Source organism: Sapajus apella, unplaced genomic scaffold (genome assembly GCF_009761245.1).
Source record: "Sapajus apella isolate SASKATOON/1434 unplaced genomic scaffold, GSC_monkey_1.0 scaffold37, whole genome shotgun sequence".
NCBI lineage: Eukaryota > Metazoa > Chordata > Mammalia > Primates > Cebidae > Sapajus > Sapajus apella.
Genome location: NW_022436977.1, coordinates 16,300,917 through 16,328,307, shown reverse-complemented (window position 1 = coordinate 16,328,307; position 27,391 = coordinate 16,300,917). Strand labels below are relative to the sequence as shown.

The following is a 27,391-nucleotide window of genomic DNA, read 5'->3' as shown; positions in this document are numbered from 1 at the left end:
AAAAGCATGTTTGAGACTTCAAATCTCTATACGTTCTCTCCTTTTTTTTTTCTTTTTCTTTTTTTTTGGTATCAGGATGATGCTGGCCTCATTCTATACATTCTTATTAAAGTCAAGGAGGAATATCCTGAGATTGCCACAAAAGTACTGAAAAGCCTGCTTCCATTTCCAACATTCTATCTTTGTGCGACAGGGTTTTCTGCAATAGCAGCAACCAAAACAAGATTACAGAATAGACTGGACATAAGCAACACACCTCGGGTGTCACTGTCTCTCATCACTCCCAGATGGGACTGTCCAGTTGCAGGAAAAGAAGCTCGGGGCTCTCACTGATTCTACATTACGGGGAGTTGCATAATTATTTCATTATATACTACAACGTAATAATAATAGAAATAAAGAGCAGAATAAATGAAATGTGCTTGAATCATGTTAGTATACATAGTCCTATAATTCATAGAGGTATACACAACTTAAAAGATTCAGCTTTTAAGTTGAAGATAGGTAAAACATGTTTTTAAAAAACACACAAAATTATATTTTTTCTATGAATACATAAAGATACACGTAAATGCAAATAAAAAGAATTTAAAGAATACACACCGCATTGACAATAGTGGAAAGATACCTTTCAGGAGAAAAGAAATGGGACCAAGTATTTCTTCACTCTAACTTAAAAAGTACAATGTATCTGTTGTTTGTGAATTTAACTTTTGTAATGACTAAAACGACAGAATGAATTAGTTCTTAATATGCTGATCTGTGGTTATAGATGTTGTCTGATTTGGAGATGCAGATTTAGAAGTCATCAGCACATAAATATATTGCCCAAGGGAGGTGGAGGAAGGGAGGGGAGGAGCATTAAGTGTTACGACAGCCACATTACGTTATTTTCCAGTTTGCAGCATCACAACCAGCAGTATAGTTAAGTAACACAGAAACTGTAATGCTTTTGCGAGCAGGATCCCTAGATACGAAGCTCTAATCGATGGAAACCCAGCTCATAAAGCGACGCCAACACCCGGGTAAAAACATTGAGCTACTCCAATCGCAGTGGCGCGCCAAGCAGGAGGCGGTACCTGACGACTACGCCTGCGCGCGTGGTTACGCAAGCTCGTAGCCTTTGCGCACGCGCACAAGCGCACGGCCGCGCAGTTTCTGTCTTGCTGAAGGCTTTTTCCGAGAGGTAGAGCGGTTTGCACAATGTCGGAAATGGCCGAGCTGTCCGAGCTGTATGAAGAGAGCAGTGACCTGCAGATGGATGTGATGCCTGGCGAGGGTGACCTTCCGCAGATGGAGGTAGGCAGCGGGAGCCGGGAGCTATCCTTGCGTCCCTTCCGCAACGGGGCCCCGCCACAGCTAGAAGAGGAAGGCCCAATGGAGGAGGAGGCGGCCCAGCCAATGGCGGCGCCAGAGGGGAAGCGGAGCCTTGCTAACGGGCCCAACGCTGGGGAGCAGCCAGGCCAGGTGGCGGGCGCAGACTTCGAGAGCGAGGACGAGGGCGAGGAATTTGATGACTGGGAGGACGACTACGACTATCCAGAAGAGGAGCAGCTTAGTGGTGCCGGCTACCGAGTATCAGCCGCTCTTGAAGAAGCCAACAAGATGTTTCTGAGAACAACCAGAGCAAGAGAAGCAGCCCTGGATGGCGCGTTTCAGATGCATTATGAGAAGACCCCGTTTGATCAGTTAGCTTTCATCGAAGAGCTTTTTTCACTGATGGTTGTCAATCGTCTGACCGAAGAACTCGGCTGTGATGAGATTATTGATAGAGAGTAGTTATATGCTGTTAAAAGAGGAGGAAACTACTTGAGGAGGGACCCAACTTTCCGCTATCTTTTGGGTTCATTCCAAATAGTTCTGTGCCATTGAAAAACTTGACCTTCAAAAAAATGTGTTTTTCAGAATAGAAGACAATAGGATAGTGACTGCACAGTTGTGAAAAAAGAAGAGAATCATTAAAGAAAAAAAGATGTTTAGACTGTTGAAGTCTGTTCTCAAGAATGTCCTAAAACACCAATGGTTTTGACTTTGTTATTGATCCAGATTATTTTCCTTGCATTGGGGAAAATACCTTTCATCTTTGATTTGCTGTACAGATGGTTTTGCAAGAATAAGTCATGACCAAGACAAACCCAAGACAAGAGCCCACTGATACTAATTATATGAGGAAAAAAATGTATCCAACTAGGACACATATCTTTTGAGTTATTTGGACTGAAAGCTTAAGAAAACTTGGAAAATTCTATTTTGTGATCTATTCAAGCCGTAGTTATCAAAGGCTAAATTTTCAGTGTAAGATAAATGGAGTAGTCTTCATTATCCCAAAAGGATGAGTAAACTCAAATTTATATCACATGTGCTATATGTCTTAAGATGTGTTTCCAAAAGCATCTGAAATTTTGTTTGTACACGTATCTTGATCATTTATAAAGCCACTGTGATCTATAAATCAAGAAAATCCATTGTTATGACCTTTTTAAAAGTCAATTAAGACATCCTTAATTAAAAAGTTTCAAATCTAGACATTGTGTGTGAATGTACAAAGAAAAACCATTTCTAACGCTGTTATATACTAGACAAATTTTGTTTTGCTTGCTGTTTTAACTTGACGGGTGAAAGACTTTAGTTGAACTTCATATTGTAAGAACTGTTAATAAAAGTTGTCAAGTAAAAAGCCCTATATCTAAAAAGACTTTACGAACAGTTACTCTATCAACTCTTAAAGGTTTTAAACCTGCCCAGATATTACCTTGGTATCTGAAGTTTCCCTCTGTCTCCTCCTCTTAAGCTTGTTATTTGTTATGCACCAGCATTGGAGATAATAAAATTTCTTGTTCTGTGTATTTTGTTTGGCTAATCGTATTGCAGACATACTTTCTCTGTATACTACTTTTTATTGTATGTATTATTGCATACAATACTTTGTATTGTATGTATTATTGCACTTGATTTAAACTTAATCAGTGTTAAGCGAAAATGGTCTAGCTTAAGATATCTAATTCACAAATTCATTTCTGGAAATTAAACTTTGTAAATTAAGTTTTTACCTATAAGAATTTGCTGGTCTAGGAAAACCAGCCCTATCAATGAGTATGTTGCTGTGGTTACCTTACTAAGATGCTGAAGTTTTAGGAGAGGAATCACATCAGAAGGCTATGCCCAGCAAAATGAGTTTATCAGCAGGTTTTACGATCAGTAAAAAGCTTCCAGATGCTTCTGCTCTATTGTAGCAGTAAAGAATGTATACCCAATGCAACAGGACAACTCAGCCTAATTTATTTTACGGTCATCTCTTTTGGGGAGAGAGATTGTAAAAGAGGACTGTGACAAGGATGATCAAAATTGCTCAGACACCAGCTGAGTTGGGAGGGAGAGATCATGGAAGTAAAATATTGGTGCTTAAACTTCTCATGGAAGTAAAATATTGGTGCTTAAACTTCTTAATCCTACTATCTCTTTCACTGCTTTCTCAGCCTGTAGCAGCAGTCGTTTGAGTGTAGCCAGATAATTAATTGCATGCATATGCATGATGTAAATTAGCATGGGTGGGGGTATGCTAGTGCACAATAAACTGGCTGGTTGTATTTACCTCCAGATCTTTGTCTTTACCAGAAAAATTTACCTTTACTGGGAAAGATAAACTCTTGAAAAAAAATCTGGGGTCTACTAACTAGAAGGTTGTGATTCTGTTTGTCTCTGGGACTGAGTAGGGCACTAGAGGTGAGGTAGGAAACACTCCCTGTTGCATCTGAAGGCTAATCTTGGGGAGAAAAACCTGGGCTCTGCAATTGACTCGTTTTTCTCTCTCAAAAATAGGCAGTAAGCTGAGAGACAATGAAAATTGTAAATACTTGTATTTATTGAGAATAGAAAACTACCATTTTAACCCCCCTTTTAGGGGTATAAAATCATTTGTATTTCTTTTACATGCAGTTGCCACAGACAAGCCAGACTACTTTAAAATTTGGGTTCTACTATATGTTTAGCTCAGTAACTGGGAAATTAATCTCTGTGGCTTGGGTCCTAAAATCAAATAGGGGCAATTGGATGTACCTTACAAATTGTGAGGACTAAATGGAGAGAGAGAGAGAGAGTGTGTGTGTGTGTCAGTCATTTAAGGGAACTAGAGACAGGAGTTCTGTGGAAATTCTAACTGGTTTTGCAAGAGAGGGAATTTAAAGAAGCTTTTGAGTACGCAGTGTGGTTAGGGAGAGTTTTCCAAATGTATCCCTATGTATTACAAATGTTCAGTTAAATTAGATATCCCATGTTGGCTGTCTTCAGGCCACAGATCTATTTTGTTTGGTTCATGCTTATAATTTTAAGAGACCACCATCTCAGTACAGAGATACCAGCTAAAAATCTAGATTTTTACCCTTTTATTTTGAGATCAAGTCTTGCTTTGTTACCCAGGCTGGAGTGCAGTGGCTCAATCTCAGCTTATTGCAACCTCCACTTCCCACGTTCAAGCAATTCTGCTCAGCCTCCCGAGTAGCTGGGATTACAGGCGTGAGCCACCGCACCTGGCCTCTTATTTGTTTTTAAAGTAAAACATCTGGGAGCCTTTGACCACTAGACCTACATAGCAAAAAAAAAAAAAGTCTGATTCACCTTTAGACAAGGAAGGGACTGTTTGCCAAGTCCCCTGGTGTTGTCTCTCCAACACAGAAGCCAGGTAGCATTTTGACATCTATCACTGGGCCTGCATCATTGTTTCTTTTTTTGTGCTTGCACAGTTTGCATTACATACCTGGCTTCTAAATATTTGAACTTGCCTCTCCTTATAGATTCTAAAGGCTGTCTCAATTTTCTGCCTGTTTTACCTTAACTCTATTACCCTTCTGAATTCAGTACCTGTTAGAGTTGTAGAAATGAGTAAAGAATTATTGGGAGTTTGAGCTGCTGAGACTCTGATATTTTTCCTTGAGACCCTAAAATACTATATTAAAGTATGTCAGTAAAGTATGTTGTTTGAATTTTAAAACAAGGAAATACGTAAAACTTACCCTTGCAAAATTGTATTTTCCCATCCTGAAATACGGTAATATTTTTAAATTGCAAGCATTGCGTGTTTAATATTTTCTGCCTCTGGAGGTTTATAAAATATTTTCTGGGAGTAAATGGTTTTATTCTTGATGTTCTTAGTGACCAAAGATAAGTGTGAACTATCTGATCCATAAATGCTGTCATCTATGAATATATCCATAAACTTGAACCTGTTTGTTTTCAGTCCAAAGTATATCTTAAAAGTTAAGTGGGGGTGGGGAAGACATTAGTATTTCTTTGTATTTATTTTAGAACTTCCAGGGGTAGCGTTAAGGATTTAATTAATCCTTTTCTTGTGATGTATCCACAAGGTCTCTCATCTTTGCTGCCTTCATTTCTTAAACATTTTAGTTGCTTTTCTCATGGGACATAAAGCTTCTTGAGTTGAGGCCTCTACAGTGGCACATCTTTCCCCCATACTCCCCAGCTATTTCTCCTAGGCCTGCAGAAAAGCTCAAAATAGTTATTAAAAATCACCCCTCAAGTCTGAGATAAATGAGATCTTAACTTTGGTCCCTATTCCAGCAGTGGGCTGAATACAACCCCATTCCATGCCACCAGTGCAGAAAAGATATGGATTACTCTCAAGGCACATCATAGAACTATTGTTATTGATAATGAAAACCATCCGTTATCCTCACCTCTGTTTTGCCTGAAAGATTATGGGTGGGTAGTAATACTTTGCCCTAAAGAAGGGATACTGAAGGGGAAAGAGAGGCTGAGAGTAAACTCTGCCCCACCACTTCCACCATAATTCCATTCTTCATAAATTCCTCATTCATTTCTGGTACCCCACAGGGTCATTTAAAAAAATGATCATTAGATTCTGCCCAAAAGGCTGTCATTCTGATGGCTTTGGCTTTGCCTACTCAGTTCCTCCCTTACAAAATTCTGAGATAATCCAAGGGCTCCTCTACTTAGTTAGATCGCATAATTAAAAGCATTGAGCTTTCATGTACCGTCCATGTGAATGAAAACTAAGAATAAATTTTGCATCTACGTAAGTCTTGAAGTCAAAATGTCAGAATGACTGAATGAATGTTTCACCACCTACATGTGTTGCATCTTCCAAGTGCAGCCCAAAATGTTATGCTCTCATTATACCAATGGTATCATCACTCTTGGAAGATCAATCAGGACCCAACTGGATGAGAATTTATTTGTAACTGTTTCATATTATTTTCCTCTAAGGTGTTATATACTACTGCATAAACAGTATATTTTATTGTTTTTTAATTTAGAAAAAAAAAGCAGCCCTCAAAACCTGTTATGTTACTGATAATTTTATAATCTTATAATATTTTCCTATTACGTACTGAGTATATGAAAAGTTCTCAGAGAATATTTGAGTAAGTAATAATAATAGGTATCATGTGGCTGGCACATGCTATATAATTTACATCTATTATCTAATTTAATCTTCTGAAAAGCCCCACGAGATACCTACTGTTAAATCCAGCCTCTTAGACCTTATAAATAAGTACCATAATCCTCATTTTACTGAAGAGATAAACTGAAGCCGAGTGGTAGGGGTCATTCGTTAGTAAGTGGCAAAGCCAGCATTTCAACCTATATGTAACCTCAAAGCTTTTTAGCATGTTATTATTGCCAAGTATACATTAAACCTTGATCAACAGCACTCCATACGGTAAAACCTTACGTGTAAAGAAACTTGAATCACAACATATTAGACAAAGAGAAAAATTAGATCCTAACATACATACATAACCTGATAGAAGGCATTTAGCCTAAAAAATTAAAAGCAAGCCAAACAAAATGTTCTGGTTTAGGTACATATTTAGCCCAGTGCCTATGTATCTTCTACATTTGCTTCAGCAACACTGTTCAGTGAGAAATGAGGTTCACAATGAAAAATTAGGCACACCACAGTATCATAAATTAATAAGGAAGAAAACATTATCTTTTGTACAATAACATTTTAGAAAGCTGCTCAGCCACAAGAATTGCAAGAAAATATTTTCTGCTTAAATTTCAGTTCACTAGAACACTTACCCCAACATCACCTTTCCCCTTTGTCCCTCATCTGCTCCCTGGCCCAACACACAGTCTGTTAGTTGTGATAATGGGATTAATTGCATTTCATTAGGGGAGGGTTGGTGGAGACACCAGTGACCAATTCAAGGATATGAGTTGCTAAATGATATTTTCTATGTTCTTTGCACCTTAGTTCTTCATTCAAAGCCGGCTAGGTAGGTGCACGTATGTAGGTGGTTACATGCCCCAGTGATGGGTTAGTAATGCTGCTGTTCTAATGATTGTTATGCATAAATCTTTGGCAGATTTTTTTCACTTGTGCTCTATTAAATTGTAGGCATACTCTGTATAAAACTTTATTCTCCTTATTATCCCCAGGCTTCTCTGGAAAAATAGATGATACGTTAAACTATAAATGAGATTCGTGATCTTACCTGTTGGTTGTCAAGATTCATCAGTGTGAGACTGCATGTCGAGATGGTCAGTTTTATATTCATTCCTGAAAACTGAAGATTACTTTTGCCAAGAACTGTTGATAGGAACTTAACTGGAGGCTTTAAAAATTAAAAAAAAACAAAAACAAAACCACTGTTAGGAAGTTTGTTACAGAATGAAATGTTACAAGAATGAATGTTTTTTAAATGTTAAAAATGAGTCAAAGTCCAAACTGTTCCACTCTATTTTACTTTACATAAATCAAATCAAAGGGAATGTTTTTTTATTAAACATTTTTTAATAATTAGAATGCAGCAAATTCTTTATTAAGTAGTGAAATTTAGGCCCTCAGAACTTTCTCATAGTTTCTCTCCTTCCCAAGTGCTGGGAGTGGGCTCTTGCTTTAATGTAAACAAATTTCTATGAGAGTTTAGACCAGCTGAACTCTTGAGTCCTTTTCAATACTACAAGTCTAAAACAAGAAAAATTTGACAATCCATTGAATCTAATGCCACAGAAGGCACTGATGAACACTTTCTAATTAAGCACCTGATTCCTTCTTTGAAGGCATGCCTGTTCCTCCTTCATCTTTCTCATGCCAGAGTTAAAAAGTATTCTTTTCCAGTCTAATTGTAACCTTCAGATAATCATGATGCCTGAAATTCTACCACTGGCCACTCTTTTAGGTGAAATCATTGTTTTCAGAAGGTTCCAATTATTAAAATGAACAAATATTACTAGGAAGGGGGTAGCCCATTCCACATTAACTCATTAATAAAGATGTTTTAATTTACTAATAGAAATGTACAGAAAGATCCTGAGGAAAGGGACATGTTTTGATAAAAGCAAAAATTCTGGACCAGGAATTTCTTAAGGAGAGGAGTTCTGTGGGTGTGGTGAAGAATCATGAGAGTAGGGGGTACCCAGAAATTATAAAGAAAAGCACTGGGGCGATAAGTTGGGAAAGAGGTACCAACAGAGGGGTGAGAGGTTGGGCTGGCAGACTTCCTCAGGCAGAAATGCCAGTTACCAACAGATTACCTTGGACAAATAACCTTTATAAGCCTCAATTTCTTTTTTTTTGCCTCAATTTCTTTTTTGAGACGGAGTTTCGCTCTTGTTACCCAGGCTGGAGTGCAATGGCGCGATCTCGGCTCACCGCAACCTCCGCCTCCCGGGTTCAGGCAATTCTCCTGCCTCAGCCTCCTGAGTAGCTGGGATTACAGGCACGCACCACCATGCCCAGCTAATTTTTTGTAGTTTTAGTAGAGACGGGGTTTCACCATGTTGACCAGGATGGTCTCGATCTCTTGACCTCGTGATCCGCCTGCCTCGGCCTCCCAAAGTGCTGGGATTACAGGCTTGAGCCACCGCGCCCGGCCTCAATTTCTTTTTATATAAAAAGTGGGGGTAAAAACAGTAGCCACCTCATAAGGGCTGTTGTGAAGATTAAATAACTGGAGAACATTTAGCACAGTATTTGGCTGGGTACGTGAGAGCTGTTATTATTAAACAATTTTTGCTCTTTCTAACATTAAAAATTCTAAGAAATAATTTAAGAGATTTAAATACTTTGATGGATGTTTGGATTAAGTCTTGAAATCCTCTGCTGGAAAGTGGGCTAGTTGATGGAAATCAGTGATTCCTCAGCATATGGATCAATACTTTGTGGCAATCAATGAAAACACAATTTGTTTCTTTCCTAGTTTTGCTTTTATATTACTCTCATTTGATTCGTTCCGGAGCCATACCAAACTGTTAAGCACACACTGTTGAAATTTAATGTATAGTTTTATTTTTAATTCTAAGCGCATTCTAAAACGTAGTGCAAACATGAGGAATGCTTAGCCCTAAACCTCACAGCTATTACCACATCATAAAGCTGACTCTTGGTCTACTTTCTTTTCTTCTTACACGGTTCTGGGCAAGGCGAGCCACACAATTCAGGGATTTTGTGTTTCCCACAGTGATTTTATTTAACCGCAAATCGCTCATTTGCTTCTCTAGAGTTTCTTTTCCATGCTAGTTTTTAAAATATTATTATGAAATACAAATTAAATTATAATACTATCTCATAGTCAAAAAGCATTTTGTCATCTGTAAAGAACTTTTACGTTAATCATCTTAATTTTGTTCTCACCATAACCTTAATCTCATGAGAAATGCCCAAAATGTATCTATTGTATAGGAGACAAAGTCTTTCATGCCTTTATTAGAATGTCCTAATAAAGACTAGTGGAAGAGAAAGGAGTAGAAAGCATACAGGATGGGCAGTGAGGCAACTGGGATTCAAGTCCCAGGTGTGATCCTAACTTGTCAAGGGACCTTAGACAACCCCAGACCACCCTCAATGTCTTCATTTACAAAACAGGAGCAATAATGCTAAGTCACTTCTGTTCTTCTACCTCTAGCCATGGGAGGCCTTAGGAGAATCAAATTTAGCATTAATAATAAAGTACATGGAAATGCATAGTGTGCAGTGAAGTGCTAACAAACTGTAGTGGTTATAATTACTACTTTTAAAATGAATGTTGGCAATTTTGCTACAGGATTTCTCCTTCAAGAAACACACAGTGGAGAAACTGCAGACCCTGGCCTTGGGAGAGTTCACTATGGGAGTGAAAGGAGAAGGGAAAAGAAAGGGGTGGCTGAGGATGGGATACTGACCAACTTTCACTAAAGAGTAGAGGCAGGCCTGGCAGAGGTGCTTATGCACATTTTACAAATGAGAAAAGTATTAAGATAGGGAAATATTAATTTACTGTATCTGGGTCAATGTATTGGTATTGATATAACGGCATAGCTCTTCGTATTCTATATTGCATAGTCTCTCAGGAACCCCCAGTTCTTTCAGTTATTCCCTAACCTTTAGACTTCAAAACTCATGGGAGATCAGATAAATGGATAAATGATTTATCCATTAGCACTCCAAACTGCTAATGATGCAGTATCTGACAGACCTACAGGAATCAAACAAAGATCTGATTATATTCAATTGGCCCTAAATCGTTTTTTTGGCTCCCTCACCCTAGGGCAGATGCTTGGCAGAGAAGTAGATAACATCGTGATTAAGCGTGTAGATGCTGGAACCAGACTGCCTGGGCTTGACCCAGCACCTCTATACACTTACTGGGTCACTGAGCAAGTTACTTAACTTCTCCGGGCCTGAGTTTCCTCATCTGTAAAATGGGGATAAATAGTAAGACCTGTGGCTAGGTTTTCTGTGATGATTAACAAATATAAAAAACACAGCATATCAAAACTTATGGGATGCAGTGAAAACAGTGAGTGCTAAGAGGAAAAATCATAGATATAAACACTTTTATTAAAAAAGCAGAAAGAGCTCAAGTCAAAAACCTAACGTTGTAACTTAAGGAACTAGAAAAAAACAAATCAAAACCTAGCAGAAGGAAAGAAATCATAAAGATTAGAACAGAGACAAAAGATATAAAGACTAGAAAAATAGATAAAATTAATTAACCCAAAAGTTGGTTCTTCAAAAAGATCGACAAAACTGACAAACCTTTAGCTAGATGAACTAAGGCAAAAAAGAGAAAAGACTCAAATTACTAAAATCAGAAATGAAAGTGAGGAAATTACTATCAATTCTACAGAAATAAAAAGGATCATGAGAGAGTACTGTAAACAATTGTATGTCGACAAATTGGAGAACCTAGATGACATGGACAAATTCCTAGAATACCTACCAAGATGAAATCATAAAGAAATAGAAAATGTGAAGAGGCTTGGTGAGAGTATGGAGAAATTAGAACCCTTGTGCATTGTTGGTGGGAATGTAAAATGGTGCAGCTGCTGTAGAAAACAGTATGGCAGTTCCTCAAAAAATTAAAAATAGAATAACCACAATTCTACTTCTGGGTATATAACCAAACGAATTGAAAGGAAGGTCTCTAAAAGATATTTGTAACTCATGTTCATAGCAGCATATTCATAGTAGCTAAGCCGTGGAAGCAACCCAGTGTCCATCCACAGATGGATGGATAAGCAAAATAGGTGTATACATACAATGCAAAGTTATTCAGCTATTAAAAGGAAGTAAATTCTGACATCTGTTATAACATGGATGAACCTTAAGGACATTATGCTAAGTGAATTAAGCCAGTCATTTCTGTTGCTATGATTTTGAGTACTCTAGGTACCTACACAGAAAGTAGAATTGTGGTTGCCAGAGACTGAGAAAATAGGGGACCAGGGAGTTATTGTTTAATGTGTAGAGTTTTAGTTTTGCAAGACGAAGAATTCTAAAGATGGCAAATGGTGATGGCTGCACAAAAATATGAACGTACTTAATTCCACTGAACTGTACACTTAAAAATGGTTAAGTTGAGGCCGGGAACAGTGGCTCACACCTATCATCCCTGAACTTTGGGAGGCTGAGGCAGGCAGATCATGAGGTCAAGAGATTGAAACCATCCTGGCCAACTTGGTGAAACCTATCTCTACTAAAAATACAAAAATTAGCTGGGTGTGGTGGTACATGCCTGTAGTCCCAGCTACTCAGGAGGCTGAGGCAGGAGAATTGCTTGAACCCTGGAGGTGGAGGTTGCAGTGAGCCAAGATCATGCCACTGCACTCCAGCCTGGTGACACAGCAAGACTCTGTCTCAAAGAAAAAAAAAAAAAAAAGATTAAGATGAGGCTGGGAGCAGTGGCTCGCGCCTATAATCCCAGCACTTTGGGAGGGCAAAGTGGTCAGATCACTTGAGGCCTGGAGTTAGAGACCAGCCTGGCCAACATGGCAAAACCCCATCTCTACTAAAAATACAAAAATCAGCCAGACATGGTGGCACATGATTGCAATCCCAGCTATTCAGGAGGCTGAGGCATGAGAACTGCTTGAACCTGGGAGGCAGAGGTTGCCGTGAGCCAAGACTGTGCCACTGCACTCCAGCCTGGGTGATAGAGTAAAACTGTCTCAAAAAAAAAAAAAAAAAAGGTTGAGATGGTAAATTTTATGTTATGTATATTTTACCATAATAAAGTGGAGAGAAAAGAAAATTAAAAAGCGTAAAATGCTGGGAAGAGTCCCTGGCACATATTAAGTACTCAATACATGCTAGCTGTTGAAGGAAACTAGCTGCTTCTCTGTTTTTCTCTTCAAGTGTACTTTCTGGATAGATGATAGCCAGGTTTGTTCTGTTTTATTTTGGGGTGGGGAATCCCTGCTCCTTAAATGAGAAAATATTGCCTGTTATTTGCAATCATCCAGTTGAAGCATCCTAATCAGAAATTGTGAGAAGCAGGAAGAGGCTAGAGATTATTTTGGAACCATGGGTTCTGTCAAAGAGACTAGTCATAGAGAGTCCTTAATAGAATTTCAGGGCCATTTGTCAGAATGTTTCATGCCATGTGGTTCCTCTGAGTCACTCTGGGTGATACTGGGTTCAGTCCTATGTAATATAATGAAGAATGATAACCAAAAATGGAGCAAAGAATGATAACCAAAAATGGGGCACAGCAGTATAGAAATAAAGCCCTATGCTGGGAATCTGAAGACCTGGCTTCTACAGCTGGCTCTGACCTTAATCATCCTAGTGACTCAGGCAAATACCATGTCTTATCTCTGGCTCAGTTTAGTAGCTGGCAAAATGAAAAGGTTAAACCCGAAGATCTCTTTAAAAAACCCTTCTCTTAAACAGTTTGCAATTCCAAATGACTTATACAGTTGTCTTAAGAGCTTTGCATTGTCCCTTTGGACTTTTCAAAGCAACAAAATATTCTAGGGCTCATAGCTTAATAGCAATAATACCAGCTCCCATTAACAAAGAAAGCCTAATAGATGCTAGACACTGTGGTAGGTAGTATGTAGACATCACTTCATTTATTTCCAACATAATCTTATAAAGTAAGTGCTATTTTCTCCCATTTTACAGATGAGAAAACCAAGGATCCAAGAGGTTAAGTGACTTGTCCGAGAGTCAACCGTTTGCAGGTGGCTGAGGCAGGGCTTCAATCCGAGTCTGTCTAACATAAAAATTTTGCTTTCTTCCCACAGAGATAGCTACTCTACCCATGCATTATTACCTCACCTTTACCACTATCTATATTTATACTCGAAAATAGGCCAGGAAGCCTAAAAAATCTTAAATATTAAAATGCAGAATACATACATTATAAAATGTGGAAATTGCAAGCTACTAAACTGGTCATTTCATTTAACTCCCTAACTTCACAGGAAATAAGAACAGAGTCTCAGCAAGATGAGATCCCACACTCAATGGTCAGCAAGAGCCAAGTCTGGCATCTCTACATTTCTGAGCTAAAGCCCAGGGGCTTTCTCCTCTCTGCAGCTCGAGGCATCACCACATCACAGTGTCAGGCAACTCAGAAAGAGTTGAGGGTCAAGAGCAACTTTAAGTGCAGCTCTGATATCATGTCACATGAAAAAGGCCAGGTGGGACCTTGGGTTATATGCTGGGATGAAGTAACAGCGATTTTCATACTATCTCTGCTATAGTGAGGGAGATATAAACAAGAAAACCACATCAACATTTACCTTTCGCTTTTTAATGGCTCCATTTGCCCCAGAGACAGCTTCACACAGGCGACTTATTGCTTCCCTAAAGAGCAGAAACCATATCAATAAAGACTTAGCATATTACCTCCACACAGTAAGCATTTAAGAAATGTTAGAAATTATCATGGCCAAAAAGTACACATACATAACACTGAGTCTGACACAAATGATATTCTCAGACTCCCAGGAGGAAATGCTATACTTACTCCTTCTGCAGGAAGACCTAGCAGCACCCTAATATTGAACAATTGCTTGCCAACAAGTAGCTCTACTACTATTTGCTTTTTTTCACCTCTGTTTTTCCGTGGATTTTCAGATTTTGTTTTTTGTGTTGTTGATTTTTAACCAAAAAGGAGGGGCAGGGCTTTGTTGTCTGGAAATACTTCGCAGTTTAACCTTTGGCAAAATCATCTCTGCAATGTTATGAATAAAAAGCTTCATAGTATCTCAGAACTAAAAACAATTAAATATAGAAAGAACCTGACACTAGAGGAAGTTTAAAAGGATCAGGAGAATGTTGAATTTCAAGGTGGTCTCAAATGGAGTTTTATTGACTAGGTTGCTGCTACAAGCCATTGAGCTTTCATGTAATTTCACAGAAGAAATCAATATCAAATTTCCTCCTTTGCTTACTTTTCTGCCCTTCCTATATATTGCACTTCCTGAGAGAAAGGCACCGCTAAAATAAAGTAGTTGCTCCTTAATGGAAGTGGTGAAGGAATCGGCGCCCTCCTTTCCATGAATGCAGTTACAACTAAAAGCTTTTGTCTCTGGGACTCTGAGCATTCATAACTGCCCAAGCTTTCACTCTGTGTAATTTGAACCTTGTGGCTTTCAACACATATATTAAACTTTTCACAAGGCAAATGGAAATCTCTTCTGGATTCCCCAGAGATGATTGTTTAAATTAATAAACTATATTCTCTCACACACACCAACACACATATGCATGCAACATTGTATGATCGTTTTTATATATATTATATTTCACGATAATATTTTCTATAGTTTAGATTCCCAAAGGGAGTGGGGAGAGGTCAGAGAGAGGTAAGCAGACCCATTTTTAAAACTACAGCTATGATATGTTGTAGTGCAGAGCAATGTCCTTCTAGAAGAACTTTTGAAAGGTAAGTAGAATTCCCAAAGATTCTAGGCATTATTTTGCACTTATAATGCACGTTTTAGCTCAGATCATTCTTTCTATATAAATCAAACTCTTCTTCAAGATATTATTTTGTCTGATTTTTGCATAATTATCTGCAGTCAAAGGATAGAATGGATCTTTCGTTAGCATATATTCTCAGGATTTCATATTTATTGTTTCTCTAGGATTCTATGCTTTGTTCTCTGGAGTCAAATAGAAGGATAATACAGAGGGCTGGGCTCTCTGGCTTGTTGATTGATTTACGTTTTGAGTCATCTTAATGGTTATGCAATAATTGGTAAGACTCATATAATTAATCCAAATTGGCACTGATACTGCCAAAATAGCTAGTCCAGGCACCCCACTCTATTGACAGTATTTAATAAAGGTAAGATAAGGCAGGTCCTTTACTTCATGAGAGTTAGTTTAGGTGTTTTGGTCTAAAAAGTTGACTATAAATGATGTGAAATTGAAGTAAAAACAAAGGTGGATATTGATGCTGCCAAATATAACAACAATAATAAAAATATAATAACAATAATTGTATGCCAAATATAATAACTTCTTATTAGAAGTTGTTAGTTTTATATAGCATCTTGAAATTTCACACTGTTTTCCCACACATTTGTTTTCTTGATTCTTACACCAATTATCTGTATCTTCTAACAAGTAATGCAGTGAATCTAAGTTGACGGGAATGCTTTACAGCATGAATGCCTCTCAAAGAGGTTTTGAAAGGCTAAAGCTTCCTGGCAGAGAGGAGATTGGAAGTTCCAGACAGAGCGAAGAACATAGGTGAAGACACCAAAACACAAAGTATCATGACATGAGGGGAATTACAAGTACTTTGATATTACTGGAGCATAACATATGGTAGAACAAGAATATGAACTAAGAAATAAGAGTCTGAAAACTGTTTCTGTGAAGTACCAGACGGTAAATATTTCAGACTTTGCTCTTTTGCGAGTACTCAACCCTGCCATTGTAATGCAAAAAGCAGCCTTAGACAATACGTAGACAAGTGAAAGTGGCTGTGTTCCAATAAAATTTTATTTATAGAAACTGGTAGTGACCAGATTTGGCCCATGGGCCATAGTTTGTTGACCCCTGGATCTGATAATTCACACAAAAGAGAGAGAAATCATTTGGTTTTTTAAGATGGGAAAATATTCACATTCATTATAATTTTAAAATTGAAAATTAAAACACGATACTTTATTCTTTTCCAGTGTTGGAAAAGATGGAAGGGAAATATTCTGCTTTAGGTATATTTATTCATTGCCAGGGGCCTTAGTATTAATACAATCTTTCTAGAGTTAATTTGGTAAAAGTTGACAAATGGCAAAATTTATCAGAGCATGAGCTGGGCGTGGTGGCACACACTTGTAGTCTCAGTTACTTGGGAGAGCCGGTTGAGCCCAGGAGTTCAAACCTGCAGTGCCACTGCACTCCAGCCTGGATGACACAGTGAGACCCTGTCTCTAATTTGTTTAAATAATTTATTACAGCCTTTGACAAGGTGGGGAGAAACCTGTTTTGGGATGGCACTGAGTATATAAGTAAAAGAAACACTTCAAGTAAGAAACCAACCCAAAGTCTTGTGATATAGAGATAAAACATATTAAAATAAATATGGCCACTTGGACTACAGAAATACAAAGAAGTCTATATTAATTAGTATGAAAAGGTAGAACTTGCAACAGTATGTTTACATTGGTAGCAGCTATATAAAATTATCATCTGTAAATAGTAATATAGAAAGACCTTATACACTCTGGCTTGGTTTTAGGTGGTTTTCTTTGGGGGAGGGGCACTATTTTGTTTCTGATTCTACATTGTTACAAGGTAAACAATGTTATGTTTTACTTTCATTGTGCACTTAATTGGATAAATAATTTTTTAAAATATTGAAAATAATGCAAAGTTAAGTTCCTTCCGCAGGAGTTTTGCTAGTGTGAGGCAAAGGTGTTGAGATGTGACGGCACATCAAAGACGTCCCAACAGACAAGTGACACCCATAGGGAGGTGGGAAAATGTTCATGCTACGGATACTAACAGATGTTCTCCTCTCTCTGCTCCCATTCCAGCTTAGCTTTTAACTCCTCCATCTTTGTAGTCACTAAATCCAGGTTTGCTTTTTCAGTTTTTTTAGTTGACTTACCTGTTTCTATTCCCAAAAGTTTCATAAAGATAAAACAAATCTTGAACAGGTTTAGCAAAGCCTTTTAGAATGGTACACCTTGCAGTTGCAGGGAGCCCAAGTTTCAGTGAAAGAACAGCCCCTATTTATATTTATTTAATATTTTTGTTTTTGTAGAGATGGGGTCTCACTCTGTTGCCGAAGCTGAAGTGCAGTGGTGCGATCATAGCTCACTGCAGCCTCAACCTCCTTGATCTCAAGCAATCCTCTTACCTCAACCATGTAGCTAGGACCACTACAACTGGCAAGCACCACCAAAATTGGCTAATTTTTTCTTTTCCTTTTTTATTGTTTGCAGAGACAGTGTCTCCCTATGTTGCTGGGTTGGTCTTGAACTCCTGGGCTCAAGTGAGACTCCCACCTCAGCCTCCCAAAGTGCCAGGATTAGAGGTGTGAGCCACAGCTCCGGGCCAGTCCCTATTCACTGAGCACTCTCTGTGGTCAGGCCCAGAGGTGAGCACCTTACGTACATCATTTCATGAGTAGTAACAAGAACATTCCAAGGTAGGGACTTTACTCTTATTTTACCAATGAGGAAACTAAAGGTCAAAGAATTTAAATAACTGGGTCCAAGTAAGATAGGAGAGACAGAATGCAAATCCAGTTCTGACTTCAAAACTCACAAGCACCAGGAAGGAACCATATTGCCAGATGGATGAAAAGGAGGGAGTCCTAGGCTCTGGAGACCAGGGGAAGTAGTATACTGACTGTTCTTTCCTTGCTCACTCCCCTAACATAGTGAAGGGCTGCTCTTTGGTCAGTTGTTAACACCAGCGTGGCTGGCGTAAACTACCCAGGCAAAAGGACAAAGTGCCAGGTGCCAACTCTGGAAAAGGCTTACTCAGGAGGCCTCTGCCCTTCCTCAGCCCTCTGCTGTCTATGCGCTGGCTGCCACCTCCTGGAAGAAATGAGCATCCAGAGCCAGGCTCTGCCCACGTGGGCAAACACACACGAGTGTGCACTCGCACAACGCAACCGTACATTTGAAGCACATGAGGTTTTACAGAGTCCCCAAAATATCTTGATGTACAAAACTCTGCTCAAAAGAAAAAAAAGGGGACAACTGCTGAGGAGCTTGCTTTAAAAAGTAATTATTACCCAGGCACAGTGGCTCACGCCTGTAATCCCACCACTTGGGGAGGCCAAGGAGGAACTCTTGAGGCCAGGACTTTGAGACCAGATGGACAACATAGTGAGACCTTGTCTCTACGAAAGAATTTTTTTTTTAATTGCCAGGCATAGCAGTGCACGCCTGTGGCCACAGCTACCTAGGAGCCCAAGGCAGGAGGATGGCTTGAGCCTGGGAGTTCAAGGCTGCAGTGAGCTAGGATCACATCACTGTACTCTAGTCTGGGCGACAGAGCAAGACTCAGTAGTCGTTACCAATTTTTTTGAATTGGAGACTCTTAAGATGAGCCATGCCTCTCTCCAATAAAAGATCTATTTGTACAGATTTTTCTTTCTTCTTTTCTTTTTTGAGATGGAGTCTCGCTCTGTCACCCAGGCTGGAGTGCAATGGCATAATCTTGGCTCACTGCAACCTCCGCCTCCAGGGTTCAAGCAATTCTCCTGCCTCAGCCTCCCAGGTAGCTGGGATCCCAGGTGCCTGCCACCAAGCCTGGCTAATTTTTATATTTTTAGTAGAGATGGGGATTTTGCCACATTGGCCAAGTGGGTCTCGAACTCCTAACCTCAGGTGATCTGCCCGCCTTGCCTTGGCCTCCCAAAGTGCTGGGATAACAGATGTGAGCCACTATACCCGGCCTATATAAACTTTTCTGTTCCATTTAAGAAGGTCTGCTCCTCACCCCAAAGCTCCTCAAAACACTCTGCGGACCTCTTAGAAATCACAGATCCCAGGTTAAGAATTATCACTTTAACTTAACCTCTCAAAATCCGCTTGCCTTGCTGATTGCAGCATTAACAAACCTCCTGAAATCCAGCAAGTTAGGCAGAGAGATGCCTGCATTTTGTTGCTTTTGTTCACAAAGATCTTTTCTTCCCCTACTACTGGGACCAAGACATTAACTGTAACATTTTCAAGAACAAATAATGCTTTCAGTGGTTTTCTGGAGTCTCAGCCACACCCTTGCGCCAACTTTACAAATGCTGAGGAAAAAGAAAAAGAAAACAGAGTTGAGAGCGATTTCTCCTGGGGCTGAGGGCGCCCCGCCATTCTTGCAGCCCAAGCAGCTGCGCTCCTGCAGAACCCTTTTGGAGCCAAGTGGCCGTGAGACTTTCTCCAGCCAGCAAACACTAAGCAAGTGTCTGCTCTTAGAGGAGCAGAATTTTTGGAGCTTCAATGGCTAAAGATTTCCATCTTGGGAGCCTGTATTGGAAAGAAAGAGAAACGCCCCAGAGCACCAACAGTGACCACTTTGTTTATTGTTTCGCCACATGAGAAGGAAGGGGAGAAGTGGGCTGATGTAAGAGAATGAGAATGCTGTTGAAGATTTGCTTTTAAGCATATAAAACCCTGCCTACGCCATAAGACCAAAAAAAGATATTTTGTCTGTCTTAACAGAGTCCAAACTAATCATCAAACAAAGCCACCTCTCTTCACCAACTCCTGGCCACTACAGCACTTAAGTTATAATTCTTCTGTGTCTTTAACCCTTAAACAGTTAAGCTCCTCTGGAAGCGATGTCACCTAACATGCAACACACACACACACTTTTTTTTTTTTTTTTTAAGTTCGGAATCGCAATCCAAGACAAATGGGAGCATTTAATGGGAGGAGAGGCTGTGGGGCAGATATTTTTCTGGTGAATATCAAGATGCAGCTCTTCAGTCAATAGGAAAGCCAGAAAATGTGCAATACGAAACCAGGCAAAGGGGCCCAGCTGGAATGATTAAAGGCAATGATCCCCACATCCCCCACATTCACACACACACACACACACACACACACACACACACATTCACATCTATAGTCACATCCACAGTGAAGGAGTATTGTCCCTGCAATAGGAATGAGAATAAAATTTTGTCAGTTTTGTCTCTTCAAATAAGAATGAGAATAAAATTTTAATCACAGCAAGAACCTTTCCAAAATAAAAAGTCAACACTACTCAGTCAAAACAAATTCACCTGCATTTCCCAAAGGACTTTTTTTTACTTTCAGCTCCAACGTTAAGTCCTTAAAGAAATCATTTAACAAAGTCTAAGGGACATGTTGCATCCTGAATGTCTCGGATTGCCTTCTTATTGTGAATGAAGAGACTCTGAGTAATTCAGACTGCACATCTGTGTGGTACTATGCTGTTCCGATTGTTCTAGGGAAACCAGTACCATCTTTTTTTAAATCTTTGCCTCCAGGACAGCAAGGCTCAGTGATCTATGTGTTCAATTTTGTCCAGCTTAGTGAAATTAAAGACATCCAAACATTTGTGAAAACCCTCAGACAGGACACTTTAGAACAGGAGCCTGCCTCTGTGGTGATAAGCACACAATGAATGCAGTCAATGCCCACAGACCAGTTGAAAATGGAAAGCTTCAAACTTTCTTTGTGCTATTATCAAGGGGCATCACTCGTGCACTCTAGAAGGGTGGACTCAGCTCATAAAATGCATCCTTTCACTTTAGAAACCGGCACCTCAAGTCCCAGGATGGTCAAATAAAACCTCTCAGTACTGCCCACAGCATTTATCCCCACACTGACTTTAGAATCAGATTTTAAATGTAATTCAGGTGAACCATTCTGTTCACCTGAATTACATTTAAAATCTGATTCTAAAGAACATTTGATATCCAACCCAGCTCAGTAACCAGAGGAAATGGGTTTGTCTGTCAACTTCGTGATTCTGCCCTTTAGCGCTCAGGCAAATGCGAACCCATTAATCACACTGAAATGAGGTGAAAGACCCTCTTGTCTGGAGATTCACATCTCCCCTATAAATCTCACGAGGTCACGGTATTAAAATGCTGGTTTTCTCCTGTCCCCACAGTGATTTCCTGTAATACAATCATGTATCTCAAAATTCAAACCCCCACACCCACAAACTGATAGCTTATAGGCCTTATAAGTGGTTAAGGAAATGACAATAATAAATAGAGTTGGTTTCATATAAAATACATGGGAATTTGTAAATTCAAAAGATTGTTCTTCTTCACTTTAGGATAAACTGGGCTTCTTTAAAACAATTCTGTTTTCTACAAAATATTCGAAATATTATGAAAGTATGTCTTTTGGACTTAAAGAGTGCATGGATGCATAATGTGGTCACTTAAGAGCCAAAGCTCATTTTAAAAAAAAGAAAACAGATCTTATTTAGTCACTCACTTTATTTACTCAAGTTCACTCTAAATGATGTATATCTACTTCCAAAAATTATTCAGCAAATACTTGGAATTTTAAAGATATTTAAAACAGTTTGGCCAGGTGGTAGGTGGATCACTTGAGGTCACGAGTTTGAGACCGGCCTGGCCAACATGTCAAAACCCTGTCTCTAGTAAAAATACAAAAATTAGCTAGGTGTGGTGGTGAGTACCTGTAATCCCAGGTACTCGGGAGGCTGAGGCAGGAAGATTGCATGAAGGGAGGAAGAGGTTGCCATGAGCCGAGATTGTGCCACTGTAGCCCAGCCTGGGAGACAGAGCAACATTCTGTCTAAATAGATAAATAAGTAAATAGCAAAACAGTTTGTCATACAGGTTGCACAAAACAGCAATTGGTGTAATGAATATATTACTTATACCATGTTTTTTTTTCTTAAATAACTCTTTTTTTTTAAAGACCATTTGGCACATATGTTATAGATTTCATTTGGGAAGTCCATTTTTTTAATGTGTGTTGACATCTGGAAGGAATGAACAACTGGCCTAGCCAGTTAATCCACTACGACAAATAACGGTAGGACAACTTCAGCCTGCATATCCGCAGAGAGTACACCATTTAGGTAAGTGGTGATAAAACTGTGAAGTTCTTAAGAATCAACTGGGTGCTGGTTAAAATACAGATTTCTAAGACTATTCCTAGAGGTTTTGATTCTGGGGTGAAGCCTAGGAATCTACAGTTAAACAAGTGATTCTGATATAGAGTTCATGAACCACACATCTGATTAAACCTTCTATTAGACTCACTGCACAGAGTAACTGCTTCTGCGCTCTATACCATAGACCAGATTGTGGATGTTAAGGAATTAGGTCACCTAATCCTATAGGCTAAGATAGGGAAGGTTACACTGCCTATATGTTTGATGATACTCCATTCTGGGGAATTTTGTTTTCAATGTAGTCACTCTATATTCTGGGATAGCCATTTGGCATAATCCTCTCCTCTCCCCTCTGCCTCCCCCATCCTCATCTCCTCAAGAAGCAGGGCTTCATGGCTGGGCACAGTGGCTCACGCCTGTAATTCCAGCACTTTGGAAGGCCGAAGTGAGCAGATAACCTGAGGTCAGGAGTTCAACACCAACCTGGCCAACATGGTGAAACCCCGTCTCTAGTAAACTTACAAAAAGTAGTCGGGAGCTATGGTGGGTGCCTATAGTCCTAGCTACTAGGCTAAGGCGGAAGAATCACTTGAATCCTGGAGGCAGAGGTTGCAGTAAGCTGAGATTGTGCCACTGCACTCCAGCCTGGGTGACAGAGTGAGATTCCATCTCAAAAAAAAAAAAAAAAAAAGAAAGAAAAGAGAAAGCATGGCTTTTACCAGAGAGCACATGGAGGTCCTGAACATCTTTGCTCACATCACCCTTTGCACACACAAGTGGTGAGAGAGTGGCCGGCATTCTCGCTCTTACCTGGAGGCAGCAAGGTCTAATAATCCATTTGCCCCTCAAATGCATTCAACACTCTAGGCAGCAGTTCTCAGCCTTGGCTGTGCATTGGACTACACCATCAAGAATGCTACCAAGTACTGAAGACTGGGTCTCAGCTCCAGAGATTCTGACTTAATTGGTACAGGATGGGGCTTAGGGATCAGAGATTTTAAGAGCTCTCCCAAATACTTTCAACACAACTAGGGTTGAGAAGCACACTAGCATCAGTTGGCAAACTTTTTCTGAGAGGACCAGGTAGGAAATATTTTGGGCTTTGCAGGTTATACAGTTTCTGTTACAGCTACTCAATTCTGCTGTTCTCGCTAGAAAAACAGCCATATAGGCAATACATAAACAAATGAGTGTGCTGGTGTGCCAGTAACACTACGGACACTGAAATTTGAATTCCATATAATTTTCATGTGTCACAAAATGTTCTTTTGGGGTGTTTTTTCCAACCATTTAAAAACGTCAAAACCATTCTTGGCTGACAAGGTGGCAAAATCAAAATCAGGTAGCAGATGGGATTTGGCCTGCAGGCTGTTGTTCTCTGACTCTTGCTGTCAAGCAAACCAGAAACAAATGTAAGAGGCTTTGGGGTCATGGTCAGCTATTAGCTTGCATGGTCCAAAGCTTATTAGAGTGCAATCCTTTGCAAGGATTGTTTATACCTATTTTGAACTTTGTCTTGTTTGGTTTCTTGGTACAGGAAGTTGGGTATTATAAGAAAGGGGTCCTTCCCTATGTCATTGTAAGAATTATAGAACTCCTTTTACACTGTAAATTATTGTTTTTCCATTCTTTTCCTCTAACAGCACTCAGTAGAGGCAGAGGGAAACAAATTATTTCCCTTTTAATTATCATCTAATCTTCCTTAAGTGATACTATGTGCATGGTACAGTACAAAGTGTTTGGGCAGGCAATACAGAAATAAACAAAAGTGCAAAATTATAGTAACTCTTACAATTTGATGGCTTTAATTTATCTATAACTATTTCCTTATGATAATAGAAAGTAAAGAAAAGCTAGTTAAGACTCTGCAGTTAGACAGCCAGAATTCAAAATTTAGCTGTCTCTTAACAATCTCTGTCACCTTGAACAAGCTTTTAAAGCTCAATTCCTTAAATATCAAAAGTACGAATAATAATAATGCTTTGAACAATACCTCAGAAAATGCTGGCCATTATTATTGCTTTATCCTCATAATGGCTGTCTACTTTAAGAACTGGGTCTAGGCCAGGCCCAGTGGCTCATGCCTGTAATCCCAACACTCTGGGAGGCTGAATTAGGTGGATTGCCAAAGCTCAGGAGTTTGAGAGAAGCCTGGGCAACAGGGCAAAACCTTGTCTCTACAAAAAACACAAAAGTTAGCCAGGTGTGTTTGCTTGCACATATAGACCCAGCGACTTGGGGAGGTGGGAGGATTGCTTGAACCCAGGAGATCAAGGCTGCAATTAGCCGAGATTGTGCCACTGTACTCCAGCCTGGGCAATGAAGTGAGACCCTGTCTTAAAAAAAAAAAAAAAAAAAAAAGAACTGGGTCTAACCTAATTTGTACAATATCTAGTACCCAGCAAAATATTCTGTGTGTTACAACTGGAATGCTATAGTTAATATGTTACATAGTACATCAATATATCTATCATGTGTAATAGTAATGAATGGTGTAAGTTTCTATAAAGGCAGAATGCATGTCTAGCTTTCTTTGGATACCACATGGCACCTAGTAGGCTGCCTTGGAAATACAATGTATTCAATATATGAATGTTAGATAGCTCTATGTCATCAAAACAAAGTGTAACCCTTGTCTCCTGATATAAATCAAATCCCCCTTCAGGACAGAGGTATTCATTCCCCCGCTTGCTGGAGTGCTCACTTCTCATGGAGCATAGCTGAATTCCTCCCACAGAAATCGTGCTCTCTAGGGGAAGTTGCTTTTCCCACGTTACATCCCCTCCCCAGCAGCAGTAGGCATCCAGTGACCTGACGGGTCAATACGGGGTTCCAAGGCCTGGTTCCTGTACCTCAATATGGAGCAACTTTGAAGGGCCATCGTAGCTCCAGAGCTGCCCATGGAGTCTGCTTTGACTTCATCGCTTTTTAGCCTCTCCCTCTGCCAGGCCCTGCTTCCCTCACTCCCTTGACTGTTGATGTCAAGAGCCCTCCCAGTAAACCTTTTGCACTCAACCCTCCATCTCATAACCTGTTTCAATATCCAGCCTGAGACCTGCTAACCAGCTGCTGCCAGAGTTATGTCCCCTTACACTTGCATACACTCAACTAGATGATGTCTTTCAAGAATCTCTTTTGTCACAGACAACAGTGAAAACAAATCATTTTCAGAGAATTTCGCATAAGAGACACAGATAATCTGGATCAAAAATACCTGCTTTTTAATTGTTCAGACATACACTGCAGTACACATTTCCTAAAGTAAGTGCAGCTCTCAGAAACTACAACTCAATCACATATAATTAAAGGGACCAGAGCTGTGCACTTACTCTATTAGGCATTTTTCAGCTTCCCTCCTGAGAATACCAACAGGAAATGGAACAAATCTGCCTGACAGGTAGAGAGATGCAACAATTGTTCTGCATTTACTTTGGCCACAAAGCTCTCTTTTTATCAATGAAAAGACTTTCTCTGGATGAGATGACTTTGTGATGGGTTTGGGTGCTTCCCGTCTAGCTCACTCCTCCCAGAAGGAACTATATCATTTTTTTGTAGCTATTTAGGATGTAGCAGAGTTACAGCTCACTGCTCTCATATTCCCTGATATTCCCATTTTCCTTTCTTAAAAGCAAAAACAGAAATAACAATTAAAACTTGCAGATGCTTTGGGGGATTTTCTGGGGAATCACCTGCTCAGAAATAAGGAGCCTCCATGTAATCTGTAGTCCAAATGATATAGAGACCTCATTTTCAAATCCCTGGATAGGTTTTCCTTGCACATGCGGGTCTCAAAGAACAGTCCCTGCACCAGCAGCATTAGCATCACCTGGAACTCATTAGACATGCAAATTATTGAATAAAAAACTCTGTGGTTGGGGTCCAATATTTGTGTTTGTTTGTTTGTTTCAGAGACAGGGTCTCGTTGTGTTGCCCAGGTTGGAGTACAGTGGCTATTCACAAGTGTGTGATCATCACACACTACAGCCTCAAACTCCTGAACTCAAGTGATCCTCCCACCTCAGCCTCCCAAGTAGCTGAGGTGGGAGGACTACAGGTGCATGCCAGCAAGCCCAGCTAACTTTCTCTGCTTTAACAAGCCTTTGCATATTCAAGTTTAAGAACTACTATCTCACTCATTTTTTCTCCTTAGAAACCACAAAAGGATATTGAAGTATCTTCTCCTACAGGTTTATGAGTATCTTTATGAAGCCCTTCCAGAGACAGCTCACAAACAGGGAATCTGGCATCTTAAACCCAGGCCAAATCCCAACATGAGGATTAAACATTTCCTTATTCTGTCATGTCTGGCTTTCAGCACTTCTCCAAGATTTGTTCCTTAAAATGATTCTACTTTGGTTGCCTCATAATGCACAAGAGGCAGACAGATCTGGTTTCCAGTTCTACCACCTAATGACTTGCTAGATGACCTCGGTAAATTTTTTAATTTCTCTAAGTCTCAATATTATTATGGACAAAACAGTGTTAATAGTAATATCTATTTTATAAATGTTAAATTTTATGATGATAAAGTTGTTAAGAGTAGCTATAAACTACTAATAAACTGTTATGTCAACAGCCTGCCAATAGTTGAAACCATGTTTGATCTCTTTAACTAGAAAGAGGCTAAGGTTCATCCATTTCCACGTGATTGAGAAATCCCTCTCTTCATCTGAATCAACTCATGGACCTCAAGGCTGTCTGATCCAAATGGGCACCTTTATGGAATTTATTTTTATTCCTTTGTTCAAAAATATACCTGACTGGGCACAGTGGTTCACACCTGTAATCCCAGTAGTTTGGGAGGCTGAGGTGGGAGGATTGCTTAAGGCCAGGAATATGAGACCAGCCTAGGCAATATAGCAAGACCTCATCTCCACAAAATAATTTTTTAAATTAGCCAGATGTGGTGGTGCATAACTGTGGTCCTAGCTACTTGGGAGGCCAAGGCAGGAGGATCACTTGAGCCCAGGAGTTTGAGGCTACAAGGAGATTAGATCATGCCTCTGTACTCCAGCCTAGGTTATAGCATGAGATCCTTTCTCTAAACACTACACACACACACACACACACACACACACACACACACACACACACACA

The 27,391-nt window shown here is 39.6% G+C and overlaps 2 protein-coding genes across 2 annotated transcripts in view; one reads left to right on the top strand and one right to left on the bottom strand.

The window, feature by feature from the left end:
* SHC4 (SHC adaptor protein 4) overlaps window positions 1-27,391 on the bottom strand; it is a 138,679-nt gene that overhangs the window by 51,396 nt on the left and 59,892 nt on the right. The window contains exons 3-4 of the mRNA XM_032297506.1: window positions 13,996-14,059; window positions 7,479-7,598 (exon numbers count right to left, since the gene is read on the bottom strand). Coding sequence (XP_032153397.1) covers window positions 7,479-7,598; window positions 13,996-14,059 — 184 coding nt within the window. The remainder of the gene's footprint in view (window positions 1-7,478; window positions 7,599-13,995; window positions 14,060-27,391) is intronic.
* EID1 (EP300 interacting inhibitor of differentiation 1) lies at window positions 588-2,846 on the top strand. The gene has a single exon (XM_032297507.1). The coding sequence runs from the start codon at window positions 1,204-1,206 to the stop codon at window positions 1,777-1,779; it is 576 nt and encodes a 191-aa protein (XP_032153398.1). The 5' UTR covers window positions 588-1,203; the 3' UTR covers window positions 1,780-2,846.